The sequence below is a fragment of the Magnolia sinica genome, chromosome 15 (assembly GCF_029962835.1).
Source record: "Magnolia sinica isolate HGM2019 chromosome 15, MsV1, whole genome shotgun sequence".
In the NCBI taxonomy this organism is placed as follows: Eukaryota; Viridiplantae; Streptophyta; class Magnoliopsida; order Magnoliales; family Magnoliaceae; genus Magnolia; species Magnolia sinica.
The window spans coordinates 3,916,823-3,928,696 of record NC_080587.1 but is presented as its reverse complement, the minus strand read 5'-3'; the positions used below and the strand labels follow the sequence as shown (position 1 = coordinate 3,928,696).

The window sequence follows — 11,874 nt, the reverse complement described above, 5'->3', positions numbered from 1 at the left end:
CCCACTGTTATGGACAGATATCTTAAATCTGTCTGGTGGTCTATCGATGATATCGACAGGGTTTCCGATGACATCGACAGATGTCTTAAATTTGTCTGTTGGTCTGTCAATGATATCGACAGTATTTCGATGCCATCGAAGGTAGTCGTCGATGACATCGAAGGTTGCTCAATGCCATCGATAATTCACAGAATTTTCACCCTTGGTCGCTGGACAGTTATGGTCTGTCTTCGATGACATCGATGGACCTTCGATGGTATCGACGATGTTACGTAGAATTTCTACGCAAATGTAGACTTTCCGTTTTTTTTGTTTCCTATTCCGATTCTACTTTTTTCTAAACTTATATAAAGAGGTGTATGCGGGATTGGGAGGTATGCTAAAGGCTTTCTAAAAGAGTTCTAAGGGTTTCTAAAAGGATTTTACGATTTCTAAAGGGTGTAGCAAGGGTGAGATTTGAGGTTGTTCGAATCGGGTAAGTCCTCTCTCTTTGTAATTTCTATTTTCATAGTGGAGATCTGTCGCTTTGTGCCGTGGTTTTTTCCCGCAAGGGTTTTCCACGTTAAATCTATGTTCTCTTGCGTGTGCTTGGTGTCATTGGATTGCTATCCTAGATCTAGATCTGTGTAATTCTGCAGGACAAATTCCCAACACCCACATGATGAGCAACCCATATTGAAAGTGAGGCTCCACATGATAAATGCTCCACATCAAACACTACAAGAACAGAGATCTTTACCGGCGGCCAAAACTGACGATAAAGTTCCCAAAAACTGCCGGTAAACATTTTACCCGCGTCCAAACATGTGCCGGTAAAGGAGTGTGTCGCTAAATCCTTTACTTGCGGTCGGGTCCTTTTACCGACGCTTTTGATGGCCGCCGTTAAAAATAAGACTTTTACGTGTTTATCATCATTTACTGGTGCTTTTGCTTGTTGCGGATAAAGACTGGAGAAGCGCTGATAAAATCTAGAAAAGCACTGGAAAAAGACGCAAGCGCTATAAAAAGGTTGTCGAAACGCCGGAAAAGATCCTCAGAAACACCGAAAAAGATCTATAGAAATGCTGAAAAAAATCTTTAAAAAGGTTGCCGAAACATTGTTTAGGCATATCAAAGCACCGGTATAAGTCTTTGCTGGCTATAGGTAAAGCCTGGAGAAGCACTGGTAAAAGCAGACAAAGCGCCAGTAAACGTTTACTTAAGCACCATCATTTACACATATCAAAGTGCCGATATAAGTCCATTAAAGCGCCATAAGTTGAAAATGTTCTGAATACATATAAAAAAATTCCTCCATGCAACCATTATCTGTCTCTGCCAGCAACTTGCTAGATAAGATAACAAAAAATAATAATAATAATAATAATTACATTTCAATCATTTCCTATGATTTGGATAGCGTATCCTATAACTTGGTTGGAATAACCTTTTAATCTTCACCAATTTGACCACTGATGTGGGGCTCTGACAGGGTTGAAGTATGTTAGTAATATAATTTTCCATTCTGGATCCACCTTTTCAACATCACATCCAATCTCTTCATGGAAAACCTAGCAAGACGAAAATGAAAATGGAGAATTAAAAGCTTTACAAATTTGGGTGAAGTATCTCAACATTGGTGCTTAATAAAAATCAAAGCTCCCTTCCTATAAAGAACAGAACATATAATCAAAGCTCACATAATGCACAGTCACATCAAAGGTAAGCCACACATGATGGAGGGCCTGCATCATAATGTGGCCCCACATGATGGATGGTGGACATTGAAGGTGGGACCACATGATATAAAGTTGAAATCAAAGGTGGGACATATTGAAGGTAGGGCCCCACAAGATCCTTCATAAAGGCGATGTGTTTGTCTTCCTAGTAGCCCTCATTCACTTCCAGTTCATCATCGGGGACACCAATGCCATAACCATTGCAGGACTGAGAACCCTGGAACCATCACCATTGCAAATGTTGTGTATGGATCGAATCCACCCTTCTCAGATGATGTTCTTGCCAAGTCATTGCGAGTTGACAAGAAAATAGTTGATTATCTCCAATCACAGTTTGCAATGAAAAATTAGAGCATGCCCCCTTATAGTGACTTAAAAAATAAAATAAAGTAGGGGTTGTTAGGGACTTCAGGGATCATTCTATGTAGGTGTTTGGTTTACCTGCTGGGATCTGCTATGGCGGGTGATGAAGCGGTTTTGAGTAACCTGAGAAGAAGCCTATGCTAAGGTTCATGAATGCAGGCCAGAATTTTGGTGTAGGTTTTATGCTGTCCTGTTTTCAAAAATTGAGTCACATAGTATAAAGATGTTTTGTAGTGGCTATGTATATCCCCGTATTTAGCTACTTCCTTAACAAGGCAATCTCGTTTGTTTTCCTTTTTATGTGGATTATACGATAGGTGAGGCAATTTTTTTTTTTTTTTTTTGTGGGGTCTACCCAAATGGATGTAAATCATTTTCCACATCAAAAAAAAAAAAAAAAGAAAAAGAAAAAGAAAAAGAAAAAAAAGATTGCACATCTGCATCCGCTCACACAACATGATACAGGGTGATACAACCCCATATTGGTAGTACAATGATACAGTATCGCCAAAATCAATCTTCAATCCTTTTACTGGAAACATGGCACGTACCCGTGCTCAAATGACTCAAATATATTGTAGGATCCATTGTAAACATCTAATCAAATAAAAATGAACAAAACAAATCCCTCACAAGGTATTCAAATTATTTCTCATACTTTATTACTACTATTTTTTTTTTCTCTATTATATATAATGTAAAAAGACTAATTAGAGAGATCTTACTTATATAAGAATGGTGGTTGTTTGTATGTCTCCAGTAGTCCTCTTAGCTTTTTTGAGCAGTAGCAGTGTGTTTGGAAGATACTGAACACAACATGGTCACTGTCTTTAGTTCTACTTTCTGCCCCACAGGAGTGCACTGAATCAATGGCAAAAATTTCCCTAAGATATGAGCAGGCCCACCTCAGATGTGTGTACTTGGCTCTGGTTGCATTACTAGATCAAGCCAAGAAACTACAGGGGACTTTGGCTGCAAAATAATTTGAAATTTGACAATGAGACAGAGCGATCAGGCGTTTTCCCTGCATTGATTTAAACTTCATTAAAATTTATATCTATAATGTTCTAGGACAATGAAAAATTAAAGAGAAAACCATTACAAAGATTGAAGAGAAAACCGTTACACCACACCACATTGTGCCACAATCACAGCCCAGGCTCGGTGTGTGTGGAAAATTGAATAAGACACATCCATCCCATGCTCATCAATGTATAGTCTCTAGCTAGAAGGGGCTCAGGTCCCTAAGGAAGAACCTTTTTCTTATAAAGGTGATTCTGAGCTTTTTCCTATTCAATGTGTAACAAACATAAGATCTTTAAAAAAAACCAACATGTTTATTTTGAAGACACTGAATACAACAAGCAATAGAGGCGAATTTTTTAATGGAAGATTTGCTTTCATATTCTTAAATAAGGACTACCTGGTGAGCTAGAATATGTGGTACTGGTGGGCCTAGGTAGCCACACATGCGAGAAATGTCGATGTCACCATCTCTTTTTATGCCTGAGGTAAATGGGGTTGCGGACAGCTTGGCTTGCTTGGGTAGTGAGTCCCAATCGAGTAGGCATTTCCAGTCTCCTAGAAAGCTACCCTAGGTATCCTCCTTGATTGCTTTTTGTGTTTTCAGGCTACCCCAATGTATCTTTTGAGAGTGCTTATGCTTCCCTTCTGATTAATAAAGAGTTGCATTTCTGTTGGCAGAAAAAAAAAATAAAAAATAGTGGTCATCCACATCCCAACCATTCCCTATGATGTGGTATAACTGAATTTTGAGCCAACATAATTTTTAATTTTCAAGGTGAGCGTAAGGCAGTGTACCTGATGGATGTTGTGGATCTCATTCACATTATCCAGTAGGCACACCTGCACGTGTTTACATGAGTTACGCTAGCTTTGACCTAATAGAATGAAACTGTCATCTATACCTTGGACAGACTTCTTTCAATTCAGAGATTGGAGACATGTGCTATCTTGTGCCCATCCTCCTCCTGCTACCTTCTGCATCTTTGCACAATTAGTAGACTTTGGCTGATAATGAAATCTTTAAACATCGATTATCAATTTTTGTGTGCGCTCATCCTTGATTGTTGTACCTACCGCAAGAAACGAGGACTGGATGAGCATTTGTGCATGGTAGCGACCCACTAATGAGAATTTTCATCCTTGCTATAGAAAATAATATTTCAAAAATGGAATTGACTGTTATAATGGATGAAATACTTACCTGTATCTCAGCTTTCTTTCAGCTCTTTCGTCCCCCCTCTCCTTTTTGTTATGGAGGGACATACGTTACTTGTATCTCCTCTGTAAAGTAGCCTAATAGATGAAATATACAACTCCTGGTTAAAAAAAAAAAAAATTTACAAAAAAGAAGATATTTAATAAAAGTAATGTTACGATCACCATCATTATCCATATGATACAATCATAATGGTCGACATCGTGAAGAATAAAGGACAATTAAGAACCATTTTTCAATAAGGGCCCTTACCACCCTGTACCATTGCACCATGTACATTTTTGATACCTTGGTTTGGATATCTTGTATTAGACAACGGTCACCATATTTTTTGTGGAGAAGGTTTTTGACTGTGGACAGGAGAAATGACTACTGTGTATAAAACATGTATATATATGAAAAGGAGAACAATGTTGTTAGTGGAAAACAATTTTCATTTCTTCATGAATTCATAGTTTTTTAAAACACCTTAAAATTGTAGTGATCGGACAAGCCTAACCATGCACTTGGTGTCCTATTGAACGGACTGTTAAGAAGAAAATGGTCTATTTTTCAAAAATCAGTAGGTATTGTTGGATTGTTAAGATTATGCATTGTTTGTGTATCATATGTAATGGGGTCTACAACTTAGGCAGTCTGGATTTACATATAAACCTATGTGCATAGTAGATGAGATGCCACAATTAATAAATGGCTTGAATCTTCCTCTGTTAAGGGTCATGGAACATGGTGGGACCTAATGAGGTCAATCGCCATCTTCCTCGGGGGATAACTACTCCGAATCTATACAGTTTTTTGGACTCTTCAGAGAGCTTCCTCGAATCCATGAGGGATAAAAGTAGGAATAATTCCTAATAAATTTGAAATAACTTGATTGATGATTTTAAAAAACTGAAATTACAACTCTTTAAATAAGGAACTCAAACCTAGGACAAAGTCTTAGACTCGACTCCAACTCAAACATACTAAAAATGTGACTCATTATAAATAGTAAACTTACTATCTAGATGACCTCTATTCCAACTAGACTTCTTGGTTTTTGGCCAAAAATAGTGTCTAATTTGGCTTAACCATGTTATTTTTCAAACTTTTCTAAGCCATTTTCATGTTGGGCATGGCTTCTACAGCTCAATAGATAAAAAATTATACCCGAACTAAAACTTACTATTCATAGTAAAAGCGAAACTAAACGGGACTTTTGACCGTCAATCGATGGAATCTCACAAATCCGGCATGGGCAAACTGGCATAGTGGGGTTTGTTTTCTTAGCTAGGTCCTACCCCAAAATCATATCTAAATGTTGAAAAACTCATCACGTTTGCAAGTTTGCGAGAGATATGGCTGATTTAAGGTTATGACAGTCATGATCGCTTCTGCCTCTAATCAGGCCTTTTCTGGTCCATCTTTATCATGAAAGTGTCTGCGACCTGCTCTACATCAGGTCACCCGACAAACTTAACCCAGCTTTGGAATGGGCTTGGAACTGTCAGCATGGCCTATGGGCAGGGTTTGGGCCTGCCATGCATAGCTCGATCAAATTTTTGGACCAGCCTTGGGCTCAAGTCATTTTGGCCTTACCTATCTTCGCATGTATAATTTTTATCCTACAAATACTCCATTCCAATCCTTGATTAGGCAACTCATGCATATTGAATGTAGACATATGTGAGGCCCACTTGATCAATGGACAAATTAAAAACAATCAGGTGGGAAATAGGAATTTTATCAATTTCAGGCTGGGCTGATGGGGTTGGGTTGGCCTGTGGTGGGCGCAACAAACTTTCTTGAGTCGGGCTTGTGCCACATGCTGGGCTTGGTCCAGAACCTTTAGTTTCACATTGGGTGGTGCCTAGCTTGACCTGGCCCACTGCCAGCTGGGCGGATTGCTGTAGCCGGAACACAGAACACGGCAGGGGTTGCTACAGAACTAAGCTTTGTGGGGTCCACTGTGAAATATTTGTTATATCCACTCCATCCATTTATTTAGGTAGCTGAGCCCAAACATGAGGCAGATCCAAAGCTCAAGCGGACATGTGGGTGGCATGTAAATGGGGTCCCTTGCACACACGTGAGGCTGGTTTCAGAACCACCTCTACAACCAGATGTGCGTGGGCCTCACTGTATTATATGAAAGCATGAAAATAGCAGCAACTGAATGAACCAATCAACTACATAGCTACTATAATAATTTATCTGATGAGAAAAAGAGAGAGAGTACCTGGTTGCCCGCCATATTCTTTGAACCTTGTCTACCTGTTGGATCTTCTCATCTTCAGCGCCTCATTTGATTCTTTGAAATCAATATATCTCAATGTTTTGGATGTCTGATATGCTCCAATCCTCCTCTCTGCATTTCTCAGCCAACTTTCGACTGTACTTGATTTTGAGACTGGTAAGGCCTCGCAACCCTCGAGGCAATGACAACAACTCAGGGCAGTGGTGGATCTCGAGACTCCTAAGCGACTTGAGCTGTCCCAATTCATCGGGAAGAGACCTCAATTTATAGCAATCGCTGATAGTAAGAGTCTCTAGTGACTCCAATTGTTTCCATCCGTAGGGAAGCGATATCATGTTTTCGAAACTACTGACATCAAACGTCTTGAGGCTCGGGAGTTTCGGTAACGGCCTTGACAAAATCCCGCTGCTGCTGAGGATTCGAAGAGAAATAAGCGCTTGCAACCCTTGAGGCAATGACTGCAACTCGGGGCAGTAGTTGATCTCGAGACTCCTAAACGACTTGAGTTGTACCAAATCATTAGGAAGAGACCTCAATTTATAGCAATATTTGATAGTAAGACTCTCTAGTGACTCCAATTGTTTCCATCCATCAGGAAGCGATCTTATGTTATCGATATTACTGATCTGAAACTTCTTGAGGCTTGGCAGTTTCGGTAATGGCCTTGACAAAATCCCGCTGCTGTCTAAGATTAGAAGAGAAATAAGCCCTTGCAACCCTTGAGGCAATGACTGCAACTCGGGGCAGTCATTGATCTCGAGACTCCTAAGCGACTTGAGCTGTCCCAATTTACCAGGAAGAGACCTCAATCTAGAGCAATGGCTGATAGTAACTCTCTCTAGTGACTCCAATTGTTCCCATCCGTCGGGAAGTGATGTCATGTTCCCTAAATAACTGATCTGAAACGTCTTGAGGCTTTGGAGGCTTGGTAATGGCATCGACAATATCCCACTAATTTCAGAACACTCCTGAATCTTGAGGGACGTTAGACTTTTCGGGAGGTATGTCGGCAGTGCCTTCAATTTCGGGCATTTGCTGATTGTTAATGACTGCAGAGACGTCATTATCTCTTTGTCTTCTAATCTCAACTCCCAGTCCTCCAATTCATACATGTCACTGAATTCGAGCTCTTCCAGCTTTGGGAATGCCTCTCTGTTTATGCCCCCACCACAGCTATTTCCGTAAAACTCATGGCCCACACGTTTTATAAGACCTCCCTCTATTAGAAGGAATTTGAGCGAAGGTAGTCTCCCGAGCCCAGGCAACTGCTTACACTTATAGCAATCCTTTAATCTCAAGTCAACTAAATTTGAGAAAGGCAAATCTTCCATCCAAGTTGGGAATTTTGAACCAATGCATCTCTCAATTTCTAGCTTTTTTAAGTTTATATGGGGCGGCTGGAGGGCTTCAAGTACATCGTCCATCCTCTCCACATCATCTACTGACATTTCAAAATTATCATCCCGTGACATTTGAAGAAACAATACACGAAGGTGTAACTTCTTGTACAGTTTAGCTTTCATAGCCTCCTCCCCACTACCCACTCTCTCCAAGTTTTGTATTACTAGATTTCCTTGGAGAGAGTTAAGTAGTTTAAGCTCTCCAATCTTACATCCTCCATCACCTCCCACCATGAACCTGCTCAACGTCCGAAGGGAACTTATTCCCCCCAACCCTTTGGGTAAGTACTTTAGTTCCCCTGTATCTTTAATTTCCAGATCTCTCAAGCAGGTCATTGCACTCATCCCATTCGGCAGTATTTGGAGGCATGCACACCCATTCAACTTCAAGGTCTGCAAATTGCGGAGACTACTCACTGATTCGGGCAGCTCAACAATGTCTGAATAAGACAAATCAAGATATCGTAAATGCTTCAGCAACCCAATTGAGCTTGGCAATTCTTTAATACTGGCTTTGGAGGTTAGAGAATTGAACATGCTGGTGCCAATAACACCGAGATCCAATGCCCTAAGGGTCCTAGCGCATTGGAATAAATTATCAGGGATGGTATTAATTACTGAATTTCCGATTTGGAGCAGTGTTCGCAATTTTTTTGCATGACATAGAGGGGCAGGAATGTGTGAGGTTTCCCAGGTGGCAATAAATGATGAATGACGGACTGTAATAGAGCTGATGTCCGTCTTTCCATTCTCAAAGATGCAACATTCATTCTTTGTAATGAATTTGATGAGATCGTGAAGGACATCATGCATTTTATACTTAGTTACTCCGTTATCTACATCCGCATCTTGGAGCAAAGACCACTTCAGAAGATCATTAAAGTACTCTTCGCCAATTGCTTCCATCTCTCTTCTTCCTTGCGGCTTGATGAAACCCTGAGCTAACCACAACTTGACCAATTTATCTTTCTCCATCACATGATCTTTCGGAAATAACGAACAATATGCAAAACACGGCTTCAAATGCACAGGCAGATTATAATAGCTCAGCAACAAAGCCGGTAAGATACCTTCCGCGATCTCCGGTATTTCCCATATTTCACTTTCCAAGATGTCCCGCCAATCTTCTGCTGTCTCCTTGGAACGCATGACTTCTCTAATTACGTTTACTGAAAGAGGCACTCCTTTACACTTGTTAACTATCTCTTTTCCAATCTCTTTCAAGCTATCTTCCATTTTCCTCTCAGCGAAAGCTCTGCTACTGAACAGTGACCAACAATCATCATCGGATAAACCTTTCAATTTATGTATGTAGGCGGATTCACTGCATCTGCATGTAATTGCAACGTTCTCGCTGCGAGTGGTGACCAAAATCTTACATCCGGGAGCACCTGTTTGCAAGGAAAGCCATAGTTTCTTCCACCTTTCCCTATCATCGTTCCACACATCATCAAGGACAAGCAAGAATAGCTTGTCCTGTAATGTTTCCATAAGCTGCTTCTGCAATGAGTCTAGCTGAGAATCCGGCGGACTTGTACCTCCGGCTGCTTTTGTAATTGCTTTTGTAAGATTTATGACATTAAAATCATCAGATACACAAACCCATAGAACCTGCTTACCGAAATGTCTCGTCACCCTTTCATCATTGCAGATCAATTGAGCAAGAGTCGTCTTGCCCAACCCACCAACACCAACGATCGAAATGACATGAATCCGTCCCTCCTCAGAACTGCTCCCGCTTATCAACTTGCTTACTATGATATTTTTATCTTCGTCCCTCCCACGCATGTGCGATTCATCTACGAGCGAACTCGTTTGAAAGTCGGTCTTGTAAAGCTCACTAGCTCCACCGGAACTGTGATTCGTCGGCGGAAAACTGAACGTACTTTTGTTAGCTGCAATCTGATCCAGCTTCGCCCTTACTTCTTTTATCCGATGTGCAAAATCACGTTGTGACATGACTTTGCTAATAAAAGTCCGCACCTTATGTCCGATGCTGCCATTATCAGTACATGATTCGTGGGCCAACCTTATCCAATCTGGTAGACCGAAACACGAAAAGAGTGAAAATAAGCACGCCCATGCCTGGTTTCCCATGTGTCGATGGTCGCCGTCGTTGGTCCCTGATCCAGGTTCTGGCCATTGAATCATCTCATCTAGAATGTCCTCCACATCGTAAGCCACACCTTTGAGCTCTTTAAACCAAACTCGGATGCTTTCGTCTTTAAATTGCATAATCTCCGCATGATTAAGAACTGATTGAATGGATTCGAACGTAGAAGATAGCTTTTCAAGTTCTGCTCGGGCATTACCAACCAAATAAACCTCTTCTCCAAGTTCATTCATAACCTTTAAAGCAGCCGCATCTTCAAGTTTCTTTATAACCATTGAAACAAACGCATGCGCCATTGTTCCAGATGAGTGAGAGAGAGAGAGAGAGAGAGAGAGAGAGAGAGAGAGAGAGAGAGATCAGATTGCAGGAAATTGAGGATGAGCGATCAGATCGCAGGAAATTGAGAGGGAGGGAGCAATGATAGAAGAAATGAGGAGAGATGGAGATGTGAGAGATAAGATGAGACAAGATAAGGTGGGAGAGAGAAAGAGATCAGATTGCAGCTAGTTCTGAAACCTGGAGGGGAGAGAGAGAGAGAGAGAGAGAGAGAGAGAGAGATGAGATGGCAAGAAGTTGAGAGGAATTTTCCAATGCTTCAGCTTAGGAGAGGATTGATGCATCAATAGAGACCATCCAACAAAACCCTGTGGAGCCCGCAGAGATGTCCATGTAAAATCCATACCGTACATCATTTTCTCCAGTTCATTCTTCATTTATAGCAGAAAAATGAACCAGATCCATGATTCAAATGAGCCACAAAATAAGAAATAGTAGTGATTGATACTACCCTTACATGGACCTAGCTACAGACGGACAGTCCTGGTAGTTGCTCTTTGGCCAACCTTGATGTATGCTTTTTATCCACACTGTTCATATATTTTGATAAATCATTTTAAGGAGGGCCAAAAAAGGAGTCAGATCAAAAGTTTACGTGGACCGCACTACAAGAAACAGTGAGAATTAAAAGTCTACAGTTACAAAACCTTTTGGGAGTCATGAAGGTTATGGATCAAGCAGATATTTATGTTTTCCCTTCATCCTAAGTCTATGTGACCTTATGAACCCGTTGGATAGCAAGTAAACATCATTAATAGGCTCAAGGAGGAAGGTTTCAACAGTGGGCCTTACTATTACCAAAACTTACCGTGGTGTGGTCTATTCAAGCCTCCAGTCTGCCTCTTTTATGGGCTCATGCCCTAAAACAATTTGTCAAAATAAATGGACAGTGTGGATAAGACACATATATTGCAGTGGGCCGCAGTATCAGTTGCAGGACCATTAGTCTCTATCTATACCCTGCTATTGGTAGTACCCAAATCCTGCCTTACAATTTATAGGGATAAGGTTTTGCGGGTGAAGCTGACACTAGCCAATTGGCCAGTGGGGATAAGGTTTTGCGGGTGAGGGTGACACTAGCCAATTGGGCAGTTGTAGGTGCACTTTGGCCCACTATAGTTAATGTATTTTACCTACACATTTCGTTTATTTTTCCAAATTATTTCAGATCAAAAAATGAGGCAGATTTAAATATCAGGTGTAGTAAACATATTGATTGAATGTCCACCATTAAAATCCTCCTAGGTCCCATTGTAATGTTTATTTGACGTCCAATATGTTGATTAGGTCATGCAGTCCTGAGTGCAAGAAGAAGAAAAAAATAAACAAAAAATTCAGCGTGATTGAAAACTTGAAAGCTTTTGTAACACCCAAAGAGCTTTTAACAGTGAGAGTTCAATTAACAATATTTCATGTGATGTGGTCCCCTTGAGAATCTATCTTGTTTTTTCGCTTATACTTATTGT

The 11,874-nt window shown here is 40.6% G+C and overlaps 1 protein-coding gene and 1 long non-coding RNA gene across 4 annotated transcripts; both read right to left on the bottom strand.

Annotated features, from left to right (window-relative positions):
• Positions 1-1,423: 1,423 nt before the first annotated feature.
• LOC131226677 (uncharacterized) lies at positions 1,424-6,621 on the bottom strand. 3 transcript variants are annotated; one of them, XR_009161977.1, is made up of 6 exons: positions 6,542-6,617; positions 4,309-4,400; positions 4,010-4,177; positions 3,505-3,712; positions 2,807-3,370; positions 1,424-1,550 (listed from the first exon to the last, which is right to left on the bottom strand). It is a non-coding gene; the product is annotated as an uncharacterized LOC131226677 (long non-coding RNA). The 3 variants fall into 3 exon arrangements; XR_009161979.1 differs by lacking the exon at positions 4,309-4,400 and having other exon boundaries at positions 6,542-6,621; XR_009161978.1 differs by lacking the exon at positions 3,505-3,712 and having other exon boundaries at positions 2,807-3,053.
• LOC131228093 (putative disease resistance protein RGA3) lies at positions 6,622-10,608 on the bottom strand. The gene has a single exon (XM_058223924.1). It carries the CDS (start codon positions 10,366-10,368, stop codon positions 6,622-6,624), a length of 3,747 nt encoding a protein of 1,248 aa, XP_058079907.1. The 5' UTR covers positions 10,369-10,608.
• Positions 10,609-11,874: the final 1,266 nt, after the last annotated feature.

What these genes read in the sequence shown, in the direction of transcription:
- LOC131228093 (XM_058223924.1), bottom strand. Translation starts at nt 10,368, where the DNA reads ATGGCGCATGCGTTTGTTTCAATGGTTATAAAGAAACTTGAAGATGCG.